The sequence below is a fragment of the Aquarana catesbeiana genome, linkage group LG04 (assembly GCF_042186555.1).
Source record: "Aquarana catesbeiana isolate 2022-GZ linkage group LG04, ASM4218655v1, whole genome shotgun sequence".
Taxonomy (NCBI): domain Eukaryota; kingdom Metazoa; phylum Chordata; class Amphibia; order Anura; family Ranidae; genus Aquarana; species Aquarana catesbeiana.
Window position 1 is genome coordinate 180,661,977 of NC_133327.1, and position 22,148 is coordinate 180,684,124.

The 22,148-nt window shown below is 42.4% G+C and overlaps 1 protein-coding gene across 2 annotated transcripts in view; it reads left to right on the plus strand.

Annotated features, from left to right (window-relative positions):
* The window catches only part of LOC141139646 (guanylate cyclase soluble subunit beta-2-like), a 160,317-nt gene that overhangs the window by 129,899 nt on the left and 8,270 nt on the right, over nucleotides 1-22,148 (plus strand). For both annotated transcript variants that reach the window (XM_073625964.1, XM_073625963.1), the window contains exons 13-15: nucleotides 6,627-6,781; nucleotides 21,250-21,467; nucleotides 21,548-21,649. In XM_073625964.1, the coding sequence (XP_073482065.1) occupies nucleotides 6,627-6,781; nucleotides 21,250-21,467; nucleotides 21,548-21,649 (475 nt within the window). The remainder of the gene's footprint in view (nucleotides 1-6,626; nucleotides 6,782-21,249; nucleotides 21,468-21,547; nucleotides 21,650-22,148) is intronic.

Below are 22,148 nucleotides of genomic sequence, written 5' to 3' on the forward strand. Positions count from 1 at the left end.
CAATATGAAATCATTAACATGTCCAGTGCTTTTCACTACATTCTAAATCTGACCATCATTTTTTTTATTCCAGTATACAGCAAATCTTCATTGCAGTTAATATTTTTTATCCCTTAAGTATGGCCTTTGGCACGGTGAAGTTTCATTTGATGATAAAGTCGGAATTTAAAGGGTCTCACTGACCTAAACCTTAAATTGAATGACAATTTTCAACAGCATTGTGTATCTGAACCAGTTGCCATGGATTTCAATAAAATACTTGTTTTCATACTTTTTTAGGCTATACTACATCTCAGTGCTTCTGATTACCTGCAGCCTCTTTGCAGCCTTCTCATAAATCTAGCAATTGCTGCATGTCATTTAACAGAAAGTGGAGTTACACTTTAACTAATCAGTAAATTGCTGCATTTACAAGCACTCTTCTGTAGAGATGTGTAAGACAGATAATCTTTAAAAATATTTTTGTGAAAAATCAGATAAACAGGTGACATTTGGCAGCATTATATGTTGGTCACACTCACATATGTCATTTGGATTGTGGTCTATAAAAATCACTCATGCACAGCTTGAGCAAGGTCAGGATGACTTGTGCCTTTTTATGTACTGAATGGCAACCTGGAACACACTGATTGATTGTAATCCAGAGGATTTTGGAAACGAGAGAAAGACTCATTCGGCAGATATGCCAGTCCATTAGCAACAGAGATCTAGTGCATCAATCCATAACATGCTATGTATCATTCCATATTATTACCTAGACCATACAGCAGCGGTGCATGTGCTGTTAACATTATCTATTTGAAACCTATCATTGTTGAAATATTATATTTTAATATAATACTTAATTTGAATAACAAGTTGTTTTTGTTTTACGTTGCTGTTTTCTGTTTAAAGAGATATATTTATAAAAAGAAAAAAAAAATGCATAGCGGTTTGTCTGAAACTGTATGTAAATTTCTTCTGTGTGAATGGGCCAAAACTGAATGTTCTAAGGTGATATTCTCTGTGATTCAAATGTATGAATGTGGAAAACACTGCTTAATGGTCATTAGATGGTGCTAAGCAGCATACTTATTTCCTATAATAGTAGTAATTGTCTTAGAAATTGATTTTAAAGGTGCCCAGGTGTGACACAAAACAGTTAAAAGGTACACATTTATTACAAAAAATTATAACATAATAAAAATATAAGTACAATCAAAACAATGAACAACTGCAGGAATGTTTAAAATTCCTCCGACGCATCATTTCCCCAAGGCTAACCCACACCAAAAAAGTACAACATACAAATATGTATATATGATAACAGGCAGCTCGTCAACCATATGCTGACTAAAGCTAGGTTCACACTTGTGCCTCTCTGTGGGCCACATTTTGCGCAGGCACAGCAGCCCATTCATTTGGCTGCGGTGCCTCCTGAAAATACAGGGAAAAGGTCTCTGCTCTATTTTTGAAAACGCAGCCTTCACGGAAACCGCAAGTGCAGAGTAGCTCCCAGTGCAGGGAAACCATGCTGCGTTTTCCAGTGCAAGGCGCTAACATTAGGAATAATGGTACCCCCACAAATCTCCTTCATTTTTCTGTGCAGGTTTTTGCGGCTGCAAGGGCAGGTATGGACCCGCAGTGGTAACCACCCACACAATTGTGAACCTTGCTTACAAAACAACATTTTGCATTAGGGATGTCCAGATGGGGGAATATTGATGGCGACATGTTTCTTGGGAACTCCCCCGCTTCTTCAGGAGAGATGGAAGGAACCTTAGAGAACTGAAAGAAATAACAATATATTAAGTAACATCATAATAATATACAGTACAATGAATATGCAAACCAAGCTCCCAAAATACCCCCAAAGGGCAGTCACGGGGGTAAACAAATGAACCAGACTGCAAACTGGGGAGGAAAGGAAGAGAAAGTCAGGGAATAAACACTCTGACCTAACCCCAAAGGAAGAAGAAAAAAAAATATTGCTAAGGCACCCACCTCTTTTGGTGGACACTGTAGCATATAGGGATGGTCACCAATATACAGCGTTGGCAAAAGCACAACTCCCCGCTCATAGTCCTGACTGCTTTGCCACTTTTCAGCATGGCAATGGTCGGGTATTTCTGTTCATCAATATCATTACCCTTTTTAATTTGTAGCTACTGTATCAGTGATCTGCTTTTGTGGATGTGGATCTTCCTCTTGCTCCTTCTTGCCCCTTTATATATTGCCTGGGTGACCCTTGTCACAGTTAGTTGGACCTGTGGGCACCATGTAAGTACTTTGTTGAATATTTTTAATTTGTGTAATACTATTTATACTAGTACTTCCTGAAGAGGTTGACACCACACCTCTTTATCTGTATTTTGTTTCCATTACTTATACATTTTGATAGGTCCTCTCTAATCTACATTACTCTGTGAAGATTTATCCTCAAGCTATTTCCAACACAGTATATTGGTGACCATCGTTATATGCTACTGTGCCCACTAGAAGAGGAGGGTGGCCTTAAGTTAATTTTGTTCCTTCTATCTCTGGGGTTAGGTTAATAGGTTAATGTGCATATAGACGGTGAGCTAGTTTGCCTCTAATATGGTAAAATTTGCGTATTCATTGTATATCATTAAGATGTTATTTATTATTCTGTTATAGCTTAAAATACTCTAAGGTTCCTTCCCATCTCCCCTGAATATTCCCCTGTCAATATTCCTCTGTCTGGACATCCCTAACACAAAATATTGTTTTTTTTTTTAGTCAGCGTATGATTGAACAGCTGCCTGTTAACATATATACCCTGGAGCAGTGATTGTGAACCTTGGCACTCCAGATGTTTTTGAACTACATTTCCCATGATGCTCAGCTACACTGCAGAGTGCATGAGCATCATGGGAAATGTAGTTCCAAAACATCTGGAGTGCCAAGGTTTGCCATCACTACCCTAGAGGAATTGATGTGTGGGAGGAATTTTGAACATTCCTGCAGCAGCAGGTTGTTCATTGATTTAATTGTACTATGTTTTTATTATGTCATGATTTTTTGTAATAAACTTGCATCTTTTAACTGTTTTGTGTCATGCCTGAGCATTGTTAGTACTAGTTCAATTTAGGATATAGTGCCCTATAATAGCCCACCCATGTAATTTTTTACTTATTTCCTATAATAGTCAGTGCCATCTAGTGGCAATAATGTGCTATTTTCTGCATTTACACATTACAATTACAGAATAAAGCCTGAGAACATTTAATTTTGCCTCATTCACACTAAACCAATTTACATGCAGTATCTGTTTTTCCCAAATCTCTGGCCTCAAAGTCAACCAACAAAAAATCCAAACCCCCTAATGTTACGCTTTCCCGAGCTGATCTCTTCCACTTGCAAGCCTCCTTTTCTTTAACATGAACCCACAGGTTCTCCCCTTTCTAGGAGTTAAGCTGACTGGATATTCAGATGCCCTTTTTAGGGCTAATTACCCCCCAATGATAGCTCACCTTTCTGGTTTACTGTCCAGATGGTCACATTTGTTTTGTCTCCTGGATGGATAAAATAATGAAGGTCAAAATTACCCTATTCCTGAAAATTTTATATCTTTTTAGAGTGTTGCTCTGTTCCCACCCATTATTTATGGATCTTACAGCAAAAGGTGTCCCACTACGTGTGTGGATCTGTTAAACCAAGACTTCCTGCACTTACCTTAAAGCAATCATAATTGGACAGTGGCTTGAGGTTACCTAATTTCCAGAAATATTACATTGCAGCTCAATCGATGCAGCTGATTAAGTTTCGCTGTGAGTAAGAAATACCCCTATGGGTGGAATTGGAGGCTGCGGACTTTGACCCCCTAACCCCTATAATAGTATTCTGTGGCTAAATCCTGCTGACTGGAGAGGTGTGACAAATCCAATTATACTACATTCACTCACCTTATGGGATAAACTTCGATGTTCCTCAGGGTTATCTTCTCCCCATATGCTACTTCTCTCCTTTTTAAAGAACCCATCTTTTATACTTCATACACTACGTGTGCCTCTGACCCTCCTGCTCCAGGGCAAATATCTAAATTATATCAACATCTGTTGTCTTATTCTACTAAGGGAGGCATCTTCTTATAAAAAATGCTGGGGGGTCGACTTTGGCATCTCTTTGGAAGTGTAGGATTGTTCAGATATCTGGTCATTTCACAGAATGTATTAGTGCAGGAAGCCAATTTATAAGGTGCTGACCTACTGGTACCTAGTTCCAGTAGGTATTGCTAAGTATGTTCCAAACTATTTACCAACGTTCTTCTGCAATTGTGTGGACTTGGTGACTCATACGTGTCTGGTGGACTTGCCCGTAGTCCAAAAATACTGGTCTGAAGTTTTTGTGATATTATCCACCTTATTTCAGACCATCCAGACACCTAATCCCTTTACTGCTTTGCGAAAAAAAAAGTCCAGAGGAGATTACTCTATCACAGTTAAAATTTTTACAATGGGTAACTACGACCTCTAAGCAGACGATTGCTCCAGCTTGGAAAAAACCCTCTAGTTGCATTGTTGAGAACAAAAACCATGTTACATAAACCATTTTACATGCTAAAATAGAACCTACACTACAGGACAATCTTTAGCAATATCTGAAAGTGTGGCATCTGTGGGTGTCTCAACTTTTCCCCCCCAAAGTTGTAAGATTCTTGGCTTGAACTTTGATCAAAGTTTGATTATACCCACATAAGCTTTACTTATTCTTATTACTCTTCTCAATGGCCTGAGGAGTTAAAACAACAGTTACCGTCTCACGACTTGGAGAATATACCTACTTGCTCTACTGTCTGATCAGGCAATCTGATTAATATTATTTTATATCCACTTTTGCTGTTTATATTGTCCTGATATAAATTGTACTCTGTTCAAGTGTCATACCTCATGACTTTCAGAGTTGTCCATTGAGAGTCATGTTTTTCATACCATATGTTGCTTAAAATAAAATATATTGAATAAAAAATTTACATTGCATTTTTTTTTTTTATAAATAAATTTTTTGCGATTCGGCACTGCATTGCTTTAACTGACAATTGCGCGATTGTGCGACGTTGTACCCAAACAAAATTGACGTCCTTTTTTTTCCCCACAAAATTCCCAGAAAGAGCTTTCTTTTGGTGGTATTTGATCACCTCTGCGTTTTTTATTTTTTGCGCTATAAACAAAAAGAGACTGACAATTTTGAAAAAAAAGCAATATTTTTTACTTTTTGCTATAATAAATATCCCCCAAAAATATGTAAAAAAACGAATTTCTTTCTCAGTTTAGGCCGATATGTATTCTTCAACATATTTTTGGTAAAAAAATCGTAATAAGTGTATATTAATTGGTTTGCGCAAAAGTTATAGCGTCTACAAAATAGAAGAAGGATTTATGGCATTTTTATTATTATTATTTTTTTATTAGTAATGGCGGTGATCTGCGATTTTTATCAGGACTGCTACATTGCGGCAGACAGATCAGACACTTTTGACACTATTTTGGGACCATTGACATTTATACAGCGATGAGAGCTAAAAATAGCCACTGATTACTGTGTAAATGTCACTGGCAGGGAAGGGGTTAAACACTATGGGGCAATCAAGGGGTTAACTGTGTTCCCTCAGCGTGTTCTAACTGTGGGGGGGGGGGTGGGCTACCTAGGATATGACAGATATCACTGCTCCTGATGACAGGGAGTGGCAGTAGATCCCCGTCATGTCACTTGGCAGAACAGGGAAATGCCTTGTTTACATAGGCATTTCCCCATTCTGCTTCTCCTCAGTGCGATCGCAGGCCACCGGCGGACATCGAGTCCCGCGGGCATGCTACTGTGGCGCACGTACCACCGGCGTGCGTGCGCCTGCTAGCCCAGGATTACGAAGGGACGTACGGGTACGCCCTTTTGCGCACCCGTGCCATTCTGCCAATGTACATCGGCGTGCGGTGGTCGGGAAGCTGTTAATGCATTAAAGAAATATATTTTATGCCATCCATTTCATTAAAATAAAAAAAGTTCTAAATACATTTTTTTATATTATAGCGTGGTCACGCTAACCTCTATTCAGCACTGCATCCACGAGCTCTGCAGGGTTGGGGCGGGAACTGCTTGTAACAATCGGCACCTCTGCTCCTTATTCTAATCTAAATAGGTGTGCCTAGTCTAGTACTTGATAACGTGTCTCTAGGCAGGAGCTGCTGTCAATCACCATAGAAATGGCTGGGCTATGGCCTTGTAAACTGGGATGTCACAGATTAACTATGGGGCTACAGGCCCATCATTTTTTTGCATGCTGTCCTGCTGTTTTCTTTGAAAGACTTCATCCCTTTCTGTCCTGGGGATAAACTTTTTACCAGACAGGAAGGAGAGGAATCTCTCCAACACCAGTAGGACCTGGCAGGGGTTCTAATCCTTCCTCTTGATATCCAAACTAAAAATTAAAGACAAAAAAAAAGTAAAAAAAGTTTTGGCTATACAGCCAGGTAAATACTGGAATACATTTCCTAAAAAGTAATCAATATAACACTATTATGTTATTATTATATATATTATTACTGATAATACTGATTTACATAACGGCACTGTTCTGCCTCCATTCTAAAAACTTTTAATGAATATAATGTATGCAATCTTGCCTACAGATAAGAGTTGGTCTACACACTGGTCCAGTGTTGGCTGGAGTGGTAGGTGAAAAGATGCCCCGATATTGCTTGTTTGGTGATACAGTAAACACAGCTTCACGGATGGAGAGTCATGGTGTTCCTAATAAAATTCACCTCAGCCCAGAGGCCTACAGGTAAGTAGTTTACCAAAACCAGTGGCGGTGCTGCAGGTGTAAATGAACAGGGCATGATAGTTTTGATGGGATAGTGTAGAACACATGTAGCAGTACCCCCCCATAAGGGCTGCTAATAAACTCTGTACCCCACTGATTACCTCGACTCACACAGTATTAAAGAAACAGTTCAAGTATGTTTACTGTATTAGTGAGAACACAAAAATAGTTATATCTCAACTTTGTCAGAAATTAAGAAAACACTCTTACACACAGATATTTTATATATACTTATCAAAAAGGCAATATAATGATGCAAAGTTCCTTTAACTGTAAATAAACGCAAATATTAACCCAATCACAGAAACCTATGTGAACAGGTTAACAGGAGGGTAGACTTCTGGCACTATATCTTCTGTGTCAGGTTTCTCCCTTCTGCCTCCTCAACTCACAGGCCATTAAATCTTGCACAATATAAAGAAACAATATACAGACTATTATATTCAAATTGGCTGGCTCCCTTTAGATGAAGTCCAATGCAATTAAAGCAGATGAGGGAAAAGGATAACAAAAGGTAAAAGGGTATTCCTTGTGTAGCGCTGGTAGATTTGCGATCTACCATATGTTAGGTAAATTTAGTAACTTGTTCGTTAAGAAGGTAAGGTTTGCCTCTGTTCCAGCTTGGCTGACGTTGTGTGTGTTTCCATACTGACCAGTGGGTGTCGCTGTTATCACTGGTCAGTGTTGGAAAGGCAACGTGTCGAAGTGTATGGATGCTCTTCTGTCCCGGAGACAACTCGGTGGAGGTGGTCCTCCGAGTTGCATTCTGGGCGAGGGTATTTAAAAGTAACTATACAGCATAGTGTTGACGGGTTGGCTTAAAGGTTCAAGCACTGTGACTGACATTCATTGCAGAAAGACCAATACATCCTGTGGCAGAGGATCGTATGGGTTTATCCCAGACAAGTCTGTGGCGGAGACTTTTGTTCGTGCTGCGTGCTGGCTGCTGGGCGAGTGAGAGAGGCCTAGCCAGGTGAGCAGAGAGTGTGTCCCACGAGAGGAGCGCATTCTATTGTAATATCCAAATTCTACCAGGACATTTGTCAAGAATCTTACAAGAAGATATTTGAGTTTCTTCTGCAGTTTCCCTTCTGCCTCTTTCCTGCTACTTCCTTGGTAAATCATTTAATAAAGCATTGAAAACGTACTCAAGTGTTGGTGCGTGTATCGTCCAGAGGTAAACTCAATGGAACCCTAGACCCGGTGCCGGTGAAACAGAGGGAAGGAGAGAAGGTAACAAGCCCGCTTAAACCAGCAGCTCCATCGAGAGTTATTGCTACATGTGGGGGCGTCGTCCGGGATTTATTGACCGTCAATTCTCGCAACCCAGAGAAGTGTTTTACCGGGAGTTTACGGAGAGAGCTGAACTTTGAAAAAAATTTTCAGGAAGAGAAAAGGTTAAACTGCAGGACTTTATTTCTGAATGCGTGGACGGCGGGCGCCACAGTGAAGGCCTGGGAGCTACGTGATCAGAAGGACAAGTGGGAGGAGCCTACCCTACTTGCTACCGCGTGGGACGCGTGTATGTGTTTGGTGCCAGAGGAGAAGCCTCGTGATCATGCTGAGAAGATCAGAGTGTGGCCATGTCTTTTCCGGCGATGCAGCCAATCATGGGACCGAGAATGTTCCCTGCAAGCACCGTGATGAATGCTGTGCTATCTGGAACTCTGCTTACAGATACTGGAGTTCGTTTGAAGCCGCAGGGGAGGTTTGTCCTGTATACCTCAGGAGATATTGAGGGACTGGGTATGATCTGCCACCGATGTGAAGGATTGGCCGTACATCTCCGTCCCTTTGGCCGATGTCTGGAATGTGGAGAGTACTTGTTTGTGGTGGAGCAACCAACCACGTCGCCCCGTGCTTATCGGATGGATTAGGCAACAGGTATTGCCACAGTAGAAGCTGCTACCGCTACAGAGAGAGAACAGCAGGCCACCACTTTGCCTGTTGTTGCTGACAATGTTCCGGAAAGAGACACTGCTGCTGTCGTCTCCTCAGGGGACATTACTTTAATTTCTGCATCCACTACACCTACTCCTGTTGTACCTGCTCAAAGGAAGGTGGGATATGTAAAGGCTTCCCGCGGCCATGATTGAGGCCTACCTCAGAGGTTACCTGAACCGGAGCTATCAGAGTCCACGTCAGGAACGGGTAAGCCACTGATGGGGAATGTATCTGGGACTATAAATAAATATCTACCAGCAGAAGAGTTGGGAGATTCGGAAATAAAATCCATGTCGGATCTTTCCGGGGATACTGACCTATTTGAGACTATGTCACAAGAACTGTTATGGTCACAAGGTGAAGATGTTGCCTCTGCTATGACTTTCCCTGAATGGACAGCCCTGAGTTCTGAAAGGACGTCACCCTGTGTGGAGCCACACAGTACTGTTATTGGGACATTGCCAAAAGTTGCTAGTTCACTACAGACACCGGCTGGGTCTATGGTGAGCACGTCATTGGATTCCTGTGTACCGCCTGGTATAGGGAGGGACAGATCTTTGCCCAAACTTGCACGCTTACAAACAATGTTGAACAAGCGTGTAGCTGCCGAGTATGGTTTGGAGTCCCCCTTTGTGCCCCAGGATATAATGCAGGTGATTGAAACTAACTGGGAACTTTGGTACGGTGAGGCTGTTTGGGACTTCTTGTCTGCGCCTAAGCCCTTCCGAAAGACTGGATGTTCTGTTAAGATGGATGAACATTTTAGTGGATGTTTCATGCACTGGAATTTCGGTCGGCACATCTATGCTGATAAAGTGGTCATTTGCAGGCCCGGAAAGGATGATATTGTCTATTCCATCACCACAGTGGAAAAAACGGGAAAGACACTGACTTTGCCAGACCCCCGGTTTTATTGGTGATTCTGGACAAAAGAACTTTGCAAGTAGTTAGCTAGTTAGTGTCAGTGTAAAGAAATCTGCGTGGTCAAGATCTACATATTCTGTTCAGCGTTTTAAAATCAAGGACTTCTTTTTGCTAGCCGGATTTTTTTTTCTTTATTTGAAGAGATCATAGTACAGGGATGGACTCCTTAAGTTTATTCCGATATGGATAAAAGAAAGGGAGGCTCATTTTTTTATAAAAAAAAAAATGAGGCTTTGCTCCTGATATTGTACAGTATATGTGTGTGTTAAATATGTTTTCCTTTTCAGGAACTATTGGATCTCCTGTCAAGCTGGGAGGCTTTTCAGCTAGATAGATAGTGAGGTTATGTACAGTCATAGGATGGTTTTGTTTGCGAATGTGAACATAATGTTTTATAGATGTAAGTCTTATAATATCTTTCCACTGTCTTTTCCTCTCTCTTTGTCTATCCAAGTTATAAGAAACTCAAATACCTACTCCCAGGCTTGGGAGTTACTGTTACTGTTTTTGGACAGACGTTGGGGACAACGTCTACTGTAGTGGGGGGAGTATGTAGCGCTGGTAGATTTGCGATCTACCATATGTTAAGTAAATTTAGTAACTTGTTTGTTAAGAAGGTTAGGTTTGCCTCTGTTCCAGCTTGACTGACGTTGTGTGTGTTTCCATACTGACCGGTGGGTGTCGCTGTTATCACTGGTCAGTGTTGGAAAGGCAACGTGTCGAAGCGTATGGATGCTCTTCTGTCCCGGAGACAACTCGGTGGAGGTGGTCCTCCGAGTTGCATTCTGGGCGAGGGTATTTATGGCACAGACGCCTGTTGTGGGGTTTGTTTTACAGCCACCTGCTGGCCCTCCTGGCCGACAGGTATGCGTTAGAGAGCAATCTCGTGGTCCTCCGTTCCGGAGGCCCAGGTCGCTGCGGCGCAGGGGTGGGCCCAGAAGCTTGTCTGGGGCCTACCACAGCAGCCGAGGAATGGTCCTGAGCTGTCTATCCAGAGTGAAGAAGCTGGACAACCGAGGAGATCCAAGGGGAGGACCCGTCATGGAAGGATCACGCAGCGTGCTGGTCTGGAGTGGGGCCTGGTGACTCGGTTGGAGGACGTATCCTAAAAGTAACTATACAGCATAGTGTTGCCGGGTTGGCTTAAAGGTTCAAGCACTGTGACTGACGTTCATTGCAGAAAGACCAATACATCCTGTGCCAGAGGATCGTACAGGTTTATCCCAGACAAGTCTGTGGCGGAGACTTTTGTTCGTGCTGACTGCTGGGCGAGTGAGGGAGGCCTATCCAGGTGAGCAGAGAGTGTGTCCCACGAGGGGAGCGCATTCTATTGTATCCAAATTCTACCAGGACATTTATCAAGAATCTTACAAGAAGATATTTGAGTTTCTTCTGCAGTTTCCCTTCTGCCTCTTTCATGCTACTTTCTTGGTAAATCGTTTAATAAAGCATTGAAAACGTACTCAAGTGTTGGTGCGTGTATCGTCCATAGGTAAACTCAATGGAACCCTAGACCCGGTGCCGGTGAAACAGAGGGAAGGAGAGTGAAGGTAACAAGCCCGCTTAAACCAGCAGCTCCATCGAGAGTTATTGCTACACTTGAAATACAGATGCCTTCAGCTAGCTTCTTTGGGTTGTAACTACAATAATGCTTGATAACAGGGTATAGCAAATTTGGCAGAACTTTAGGTTATCCTTGTATTGTAACTTCCTTTGATATGATCCTAATGGTGTTATCCAGTATAGCTACTAGAATCAATAATGTGAACTGGGCATAAATGCCTGCTTTCAGTGTTCGTTATAAAATAAGAACTGACTTCAGTGGAACTACAAGTACCATCAGCTGAACTGTGTGAATGATGTCTGAAAGCAGTGTCTTTAACAATAAGATGGGCTACGCCCGCTCACCGCTCTGGAACTCAGATACAGTTGGCAATGATGCAGATGATGAGAAGACTCTAACAGGAATGCTCTCTCTGTATCTTGCCTTTGGGAAATGGCACCCGCTGCGCCATGTTGCAGCCCACTGGGATCTGAAGTGCAGGCGTCTCTGGATGACCTGAAACACCCTCTGGTCCGCTGCACTGAAGAAACAATACTGTCCACAGAGGTCCCTCTGGGTATAGCTGTCCGACTCCACGCTGTGTAGGCCGCAAATCAATAGCATCTCAATGTCACACAGACCTCCTGCTGGCAGAGTCAAACGGCATCCCGAAAGGTTGATGTAGGCCGTGCCAGCCCTTTTTATATCCTTTCCCAGCAATCTGTTCTGCCCACTCAGGATTCTGTTAATTGTAGTTCAGATCAATCCTGCTGGCATAGTCACTTCAGCATTCTGAACTACACATCCCATGATGCTTTGCTCTGAAAAAGGAAAAATCACAGGAAAAAGGAAATTTACACAGAGTCCAGCAAACACTAGAGGGAGCCAGCCTCACATTAATAACACAGAAAATGTCTCTGGATTGCAGACATAATAGTCAGCCCTGGCTACACACATATGGGTTGATTTACTAAAGGCAAATAGACTGTTCGCTTTGCAAGGGAATTTTCCCCAGAGCTCAATGAATGAGGTGAAGCTTTGCTGACTCCCATCATCCAAACAGGTTCAAGGAATGTTTGTTTTAATTTTTTATTGCACATAATTGGGTATTCTTTACAAGGAGAAATTTCTTCACATTCACTAAGCTCTAGGGAAAATTCTCTTGCAAAGTGCAACTTCTTTTGCAGAGTGAACAGCCTACTTGCTGTTAGTAAATCAACACTAGGGATGAGCTAAACACGCCCCGGTTTGGTTCGCACCAGAACTTGCGAACAGACAAAAAAATTGTATGAACATGCGAACACCGTTAAAGTCTATGGGACATGAATGTGAACAATCAAAAGGCTTATTTTTAAAGGCTTATATGCAAAGCTTATATTAAAGGAAATATGCCTTTAAATATCGCGCCTGGAGGGTCCCCTTAGTCTGCCTGTAAAGTAGCGCATTTTTCCCATGTTTAGAAAAGTACCGCAGCAAAATGACATTTCTAAAGGAAACATTTTTACTAAAAATTGCTCACGGCTGTAATGTATCGCCAGATCCTGGCAATATACATAAAAAATAATTGTAAAAAACAGTGTGGGCCCCCCCCCCCCAGTCCATACCAGACTCTTTGGGTCTGATATTGATATTAAGGTGAACTCCACTGCAAATTCTTTTTTTTTTTAATGGCGTGTGGGTCCCCCCAAAATCCATACCAGACCCAAAGGGCCTGGTATAGATGGGGGGGGGCTCCTCTTAACCACTTCAATACACTATATTAGATATTGTACACTGCACTATATACCCTGCACTGAGTTATATATATTACACTTAGTGCACTATATACTCTGAACTGCAGTATATATACTATACGGACTGCACTATATACTCTGAAGTGCAGTATATATACTATACGGACTGCACTATATACTCTGCTGAAAAATTGGGCCTTAGGTGTTGGTGGTGGCAGAACACAGTAACCCTTCACATTTACTCTTGTTGGGCGCAGGAACGGTCCCTACTGTAAATATTATTTCAGAGGCTGCTTGCCCTCTTTTAGTGGCCTGTGAGCATCTGCCTCTCCTTGGAGGCCTTCCAGACACGATGGGCATTTTTTAAAAATACCGCACTACATTGTATTATATACTGTGTACACCGCCTGCACTGTATTAGAAACTGTACACCGCCGAATGTACTATATAGACAGGCTACGCTGAATGCAGAGTATATATATATATATATATATATATATATATATATATATATGTATGTGTGTGTGTGTGTGTGTATATGTGTGTATATATATATATATATATATATATATATATATATATATATATATATATAAATATATATATATATATATATATATATATATATATATATATATATATATATATAATCTCCACAGTGACTCACCTGTTGATGATATCCTGCTCATCAGTCCTGCCTACTTAAGTTGTCCAGCCTAGATGATCTCTGCCTTCACCTTGGTCACATCTCTAGAGACGCTCTCCTGTGTTCCTGTTAAATTCTTGCTTGGCTGACATTCCTTCTGGCTCCAGATCCTGCTTGCTGTTCTACTACGCTCATCTCTGGCTCCCTGACGTTTTGGCTTGTCCGACTATCCGTTCCTTTTCCTGAACTCTGGCTATGTTTTGACTACGTTTACTCTGTTTACCTTTTTTTATTATTGTTAAACAAGTGGGATTTAACTGTACTTCTCGCTGTCTGATTCATGGTTTCTGACAGTAGGCAAAGGCCATAAATTCAGAAGATGCAGTCAATCTACTTGTTGGTAATATTTTATCCAGATTGGATGAGCAGGATCACCGCATGGATCAGTTTGGCATGGTGTTACAAATGCTCCTGAGTCACACGGCTCACTTGGAATCTCACACTGTGGTTGCTCTGGTACAACCTGTGTTGCAGGCCGTCCCTGCTGCTGCTCCAGTCTCTGTGCAGGCACCTGCCTTGAGTATTACCTCTAAAAGAGGTATGTCTAGTTTCGCTCCACTTCCCCAGCGATTTGGGGGTGATCCAGTCCAATGCAGAGGGTTTCTCAACCAGGTTGAGATGCTGCCCCAGGCGTTTCCCATGGAAAGAAGCAAAGTAGGTTTCGTGATATCTTTGCTTTCTGAGAGAGCCTTGGCCTGGGCAAACCCTCTATGGAAGATGCAAAAACCTGTTGTAATGAGTTACCCTGAGTTTGTGGCTTCTTTTAAAAGGGTATTTGACGTTCCCGCACGCTCCACTTCTGCTGCCAAGTGCCTCATGTCCATCAAACAAAATACGAGAACTGTTGGCGTTTACGCCATTGAATTCTGTACTCTGGCAGCAGAGGTTGCTTGGAACAATGAGGCCCTCGTGGCTGCTTTTACTCATGGTCTCTCGGATACCATCAAGGATGAGATAGCAGCCCAAGATATACCCACTGAGCTGGAGATATTGATCACGTTTGCCAACTATTATCGGAAGTTTATTCGTAACTTCTCATCTCTGGTCAAGCCCCTGACTGATATGACCCGAAAGGACGGTAACCCACAGAGTTACCGTCCTTTTGGACGGGGTCCATTAAGGCCTTTGAGAGTCTCAAGGCTGCCTTTGTTTCTGCTCCTGTGTTGGCACATCCTGATCCTACATTATCTTTTATCCTTGTGGTTGATGCTTCTGAGACTGGAGTTGGCGCCCTTCTGTCTCAATGTCCTACCTCTGAGAGCGCCATGCATCCTTGTGGATACTTTTCCAAGAAATTGTCACCTGCGGAGTTCAATTACAAGATTGGTGACAGAAAGCTGTTAGCGATCATTTTAGCCCTGAAAGCATGGCGACATCTCCTCGAAGGTACCACCGTGCCGGTTCTCATTCTTACTGACCATAAGAATCTCACATTCTTGTCTGAGGCTAAATGCCTCTCTCCCAGAAGGGTGCGATGGGCTCTTTTCTTGTCTAGTTTCAATTACATTGTCTCATTCCTACCCGGTACTAAAAATGTAAGGGCTGACGCTTTGTTGCGACAATTTTCCTGATGGAGTTGGTTCTGGTTCCTGTGATTCCTCCTAATCGTATTCTGGCTACACTTCTCCTTTGGGTGACAAAATGGGTGACTTGCTGGTCAGTTCCATGCTCCTCCTGAGAAACCTTGTGACCGGTGCTTTGTCCCAGAGAGTCTCCGTACTGCTGTACTCCAGACTTACGATTCTCCCAAGGCTGCTGGCCACCCTGGAAAGAATCAACTCTTTTTGGGCCATTTCCCAACAATTCTGGTGGCCTAGTCTATGTCCTGATGCAATCGCCTACGTAGCTGCCTGTTCTCTGTTTGCTCCGAGTAAGACTCCACGACACCTTCCAGTGGGACTCCTACAACCCATACCCAATGGAAAGAGTCCCTGAACCCCCCTGTCTATGGATTTCATTGTGGAGTTACCCAACTCCCAGGGCAATGCAGTTATCCTTATGGTGGTTGACCGGTTCTCGAAAATGTCCCATTGTATTCCACTTAAGAAGTTGCCCACTTTAAGGAACTGGCTTCCATTTTTGCTCGGGAGATCTTTCGCTTACATGGGCTACCCAAGGTGATTGTCTCAGGCAGGGGTAGTCAGTTTGTGTTCCTGTTCTGGCAAGCCTTTTGTGCACAGTTGGGAATTCAGATTGCTTTCTCCTCTGCGTGTCACCCGCAGTCTAATGGGGCCACAGAACGAGCAGATCAGTCCTTGGAGGAATTCCTACATTGCTATATTTCTGACCATCATAACAACTGGTCAGACCTCTTACCGTGGGCGGAGTTTGCTCACAATAGTGCCTTGAATTCTGCTTCCCGATTGTCCCATGTTTATGGTGAACTATGATTTCCAACCTTCCATGTTGCCTGACTCATCTGTTCTGCGGAGTAGTCCTACGTTAGAGGAGCATCTCCATGGTCTTCGTTCCACTTGGGCACAAGTCCAGGAGGATTTGCGACATGCTAATGATAGGTACAGACTCCATGCTGACCGCAGATGCCTGCCTGCGCCTTCCTATCAGTTTGGGGACAGGGTCTGGCTGTCATCTCGCAACCTTCAACTTCGTGTTCCCTCTCTGAAGTTCGCATCTCCGTTTATATGGCCTTTCCGTATTCTTGCCAGGCTTAACCTCTCCTCCACTGGTAATATCGATCATTTGGCGTGCAGTACTAAAGTCCACCAGCAGGTGTCTCCTGGCAGTTTGGAGCTGTCAGAAGAGCTTTTTCCTGCTGGTATTCTGTCACCTTTTGGGCCGCAGTACTGGCGTCCACCGGCGGAGGAATCCTGGCAGTGTGGAGCAGGTATTCCCCTCTGCAGACAGGTGTCACCTGACCTTAATTAGCAGCTGCAGTATAAATACCGGGCAAGTGCACACTCATGTTGCCCTTGTATTGTCCTCAAGCCCTGACCTGCAGCCTGTTACTCTGATCCTGAAACCTGAAACCTGATTCCTAAACCTGAAACCTGATTCCTGAACCTGAAACCTGAACCTGAAACCTGAATCCTGGAACCTGTTGATCATGTTTCCTGTCTGTTACCTGAACCCTGGACCCTGAGCCTTGTACCTGACCTGTCCCTCCTGTGATCCATCCATCCTCTCTTGTCCTGTTTGTTTCCCTTCCCAGCTACTGATCTCCTGTTTATGACCCCTGGCCTGGCTTGACTACGAATCTGGTACTCCCTTTTGCTACATATGCTGGTTGGTTTATTATCACTGTTTGGTTGTTTGGTTTGTTCACTCTGTATTTGTGGTGTGTTCACTCTGTCTATGCATTTACCTTAATAAACTTACTTACACCTATTTATGTCTGGTTCACTCTGTCGCAGTCATACAATTCTGGTTACATCTGGTTTATGACAAACCCAGTGGCTTACGCATTAGACCTTCCTTCTAGGATGAGTATCTCGGTGCCTCGTCCTCATCCTGTACAGATTGAGAACCATGAGGAGTATGAAGTACAGTCCATTGTTGACTCCCGTAGGTTTTGTGGGTGCATACAGTACCTGGTGCATTGGAAAGGGTATGGTCTGGAGGAGCGCTCTTGGGTCTCATCCTCAGACGTACATGCCCCTGTCCTCCTCTGTGATTTCCATAGACGTTTTCCCCTCAAGCCTGGTGGTCCTTTGTGGGGGAGGGGTCATTGAGGAGGGGGTACTGTCGGGGCTGGGCTCATCCCTTCCTTCTCAAAACTGGCTGCTCAGCTGTTGGCTAATTGCCAGCTCCTATCTCTCCACAGTGACTCACCTGTTGATAATATCCTGCTTGTCAATCCTGCCTATTTACGCCGTCCAGCCCAGATGATCTCTGCCTTCTCCTTGGTCACATTTATAGAGAAGCTCTCCTGTGTTCCTGTTAAAGACTTGCTTGGTTGACATTCCTTCTGGCTCCAGATCCTGCTTGCTGTTCTACTACGCTCATCTCTGGCTCCCTGACGTTTTTGCTTGTCCGACTATCCATTCCGGTTCCTGAACTCTGGCTATGTATTGACTACGTTTACTCTGTTTACCTTTTTTTATTATTATTAAACAAGTGTGATTTAACTGTACTTCTGTCTCAGTCTGATTCATGGTTTCTGACAATATACTAGTCTTACTGTATATATATATATATATATATATATATATACTGTATATATAAATAAATATATATATATATATATATATATATATATATATATATATATATATGTATGTATCAAATATACTGCCTGTACTGACTGAATATAGAATTTACACTGAAAAAATGACACTTTGCTACAATGTTAAGTAGTGAGTGTACAGCTTGTATAACAGTGTAAATTTGCTGTCCCTTCAAAATAACTCAACACACAGCCTTTACTGTCTAAATCGCTGGCAACAAAAGTGAAACCTCTAAGTAAAACCCCTAAGTGAAAATGTCCAAATTGGGCCCAAAGTGTCAATATTTTGTGTGGCCACCATTATTTTCCAGTACTGCCTTAACCCTCTTGGGCATGGAGTTCACCAGAGCTTCTCAGGTTGCCACTGGAGTCCTCTTCCACTCCTCCATGATGACATCACGGAGCTGATGGATGTTAGAGACCTTGCGCTTCTCCACCTTCCATTTGAGAATGCCCCACAGATGCTCAATAGGGTTTAGGTCTGGAGACATGCTTGGCCAGTCCATCACCTTTACCCTCAGCTTCTTTAACAAGGCAGTGGTCGTCTTGGAGGTGAGTTTGGGGTCGTTATTATGTTGGAATACTGCTCTGTCTCCGGAGAGAGGGGATCATGCTCTGCTTCAGTATGTCCCAGTACATGTTGGCATACATGGTTCCCTCAATGAACTGTAGCTCTCCAGTGTTGGCAGCACTCATGCAGCCCCAGACCATGACACTCCCATTACAATGCTTGACTGTAGGCAAAACACACTTGTCTTTGTACTCCTCATCTGGTTGCCGCTACACACGCTTGACACCATCTGAAACAAATAAGTTTATCTTGGTCTCATCAGACCACAGGACACGATTCCAGTAACCATGTCCTTAGTCTGCTTGTCTTCAACAAACTGTTGCAGGCTTTCTTTTGCATCATCTTTAGAAGAGGCTTCTTTTTGGGACAACAGCCATGCAGACCAATTTGATGCAGTGTGCGGCATATGGTCTGAGTATTGACAGGCTGACCCCCCACCCCTTCAACCTCTGCAGCAATGCTGGCAGCACTTATATGTCTATTTCCCAAAGACAACCTCTGGATATGACGCTGAGCATGTGCACTCAACTTTTTTAGTCGACCGGGACGAGGCCTGTTCTGAGTGGAACCTGTCCTGTTAAACCGCTTTATGGTCTCGGCCACTGTGCTGCAGCTCAGTTTCAGGGTCTTGGCAATCTTCTTATAGCCTAGGCCATCTTTATGTAGAGCTACAATTCTTTTTTTCAGATCCTCAGAGAGTTCTTTGCCATGAGGTGCCATGTTGAACTTCCAGTGACCAGTATGAGAGAGTGAGAGCGATAAAGCCAAATTTAACACACCTGCTCCCCATTCACACCTGAGACCTTGTAACACTAATGAGCCACATGACACTGGGAGGGTAAATGGCTAATTGGGCCCAATTTGGACATTTTCACTTAGGGTGTACTCACTTTTGTTGCCAGGAGTTTAGAAATTAATGGTTGTGTGTTGATTTATTTTGAGGGGACAGCAAATTTACACTGTTAATAGCAAAGTGTCATTTCTTCAGTGTTGTCACATGAAAAGCTATAATAAAATATTTACAAAAATGTGAGGGATGTACTCACTTTTGTGAGATACTATATATATATATATATATATATATATATATATATATATATATATATATATATATATATATATCTTTCTCAGATGCACTGCTAACTAACTAACCTGCCTGCCTAATCTAGCTCAATCTCTCTATCTCCATGTACTATAACACACTATATGGGTGCTGTGTAAGCAGCCTTATATAGTGTGGGGCATGGACTTAGTCCCCCTGAGCCATGATTGGGCCTTTGGCCAATTATGGCTCTTGCTTGGGAGCGTGCTGTGATTGGCCAAAGCATGCAGGTCAGGTGTATGTTTTGGCCAATCTTCATACAGCAATGCACTGCGATCTTGCGGTGCATTATGGGGCACTCAAATTTGCTGCAAACTCCCCATAAAATTCGCTGTTTGGCGAACAGCGATATTCAAGTCGAACTTATGGTAATCAACATCCTTAATCAACACTATATACATAAATACCAATTTATGGTTCTACTGAAGATAATATAGAGCAAATATAAACACCACCAGAGCTGGTGGAAATTTAAACACAACTAAATTCAGTAGATGCAGGATGTGTTCTCTTCCACTTGTTTGACAGTGTTGTCTGCTCAAAGGCTTTGACACAACAGCAACAAGAACACACTTTTCTTTCATTCTTTGAGCACTTTGAGGAGGGACTGTACACTTCATATACCTAAGTGAAATTTTCAGTGATCAAGAATTGATAATAGTATTAGATGATCTGCGCACCCACCAATATTAGAAGTCAAGGCTAATAGTAGAAAAGTAAGTAAGGGTATTAGAGAATCTGTACAAGACTTTTCAATGTTAGCAACATAATATGTATTATAAGGAATTAGTCCGCACACCAAAACGTTTTAAATTACTTATGTTATAATCTTGCAGAAGCATATTTACATATTGACACTATAGGCTCGATTTACTAAAACTGGAGAGTGCAAAATCTGGTGCAGCTCTGCACAAAAACCAATCAGTTTCCAGGTTGTTGTTTTTTTTGTCAAAGCTTAGTTGAACAAGCTGAAGCTAGAAGCTGAATGGATACCATGCACAGCTGCACCAGATTTCTCTCTCCAGTTTTAGTAAATCAACCCCTATATTTGATATACAGTACATCACTAATCAGTAAGAGTAAACTGCAACAATGTAATTATCTGATTGTTAGTACAAAAACCTATGTCGGGGGCCAGCAACCAGTAGATTGCAATCTACCAGTAGTTCGAGGCCAAGTGACTGGTAGATTGCAGTCTAAGCTTGCTATATGATCCCCATTGCAAGTAATCTACCAGGCTTCTTGTTTGTGACACAAACTTCCTTTTAAACTTCAAAGGCTGCATAGAAAAGCTCACTCCCAGAGGCCATAATGCTCTCTTCTTAACCAATGTGCCCTGCTATTCCGGCTCCCCCATATTGCAACTGCACTGAAATAGCAGAGCACGATGGTGAAGAGGAGAGCACATGCGTGTTTTCTTGGTTCTCCGTTTACACTTTACTGACCTAAAGGGTCCAGCTGAGCAGGTCTTGGCCCATGAGGTTATAAGTGACATGTAAACAACTATAAAGAGCTGCCATGACCATGACAGATATTTATGTGTTTACCTCTTCAGAGCTTCTGAATTTCTCCAGGTAGAAAACTGAAAACATAATAGCAATGTTTCATTAAGGGAAAAAAAAATCTCGCAATTGTTTTTTTTTATTTCTATGGATGAGTTAATGCTGCCCTGGAGACTTCTAAAAATAATCGTATCTTGTCTTTTGTGTCTCTCTCAATTTAGATGTCTTAGAGATAAAGCATTTGAAATAATAGCACGGGGAGAAATCGAAGTAAAAGGCAAAGGGAAAATGTGCACATATTTCCTGATGAGAAACAGTTCAGCACAGGAAAATGAAATTTTAGGTAGACCTGGGAAGGAGACTGACTCAGGCAGGGAATCCTCCCAGGTTCTGCATGATGAGCTCAACAAGGGGAGCTTACAAATGGCTTGTCCTCAAGGTAAAACTGTTTAAGGCAGTAATTTATAGCTCTAATGCTAAATATCTCAGATGAAATAATAGTTTTCTTTTCATCTGCAGCTACACAGGATGAATTCATCCAGAACTTATGTCCTGCAATACCAATGAACTATGATGACAGTCCAGTTTTGAGTAATAAGGAAGTGCACAAAGATCTCACAGGTATGTTTGTTTCAATTTTTTTCACTATGCATTGCAATTAACTTCAGCCAAGGCAATACAGTGGTTTAGTAGTTGCCAAATATGAACTAAGGTTATGGCCAAACTCAATTTGGTCTAAAACTGGAAAACTGTCACATGATAGCAGGGTGCTGGCCCAATCAGCTGCAGCTGTAGAATTCCCCACCCCACACTGAGTTTGGCCCGAACCTTAGCTGATCCCTAGAGGTTACTTTATATAGTTACATAGTTAGTCTGGTTGAAAAAAGACACAAAGTCCATCTGGTTCAACCAGAAAAAAGGGGAAAACAAAACAAAAACATTTTTTACAATCCTGTATACACAATTCTATACCGACAGCTGATCCAGAGGAAGGCAAAAAACCCCAGCAAAGCATGATCCAATATGCTCCAGCAGGGGAAAAAACTCCTTCTTGATCCTCCTAGAGGCAATCGGATGATCCCTAGATCAACTTTACCTATAAATGTTAGTATCCAATTAT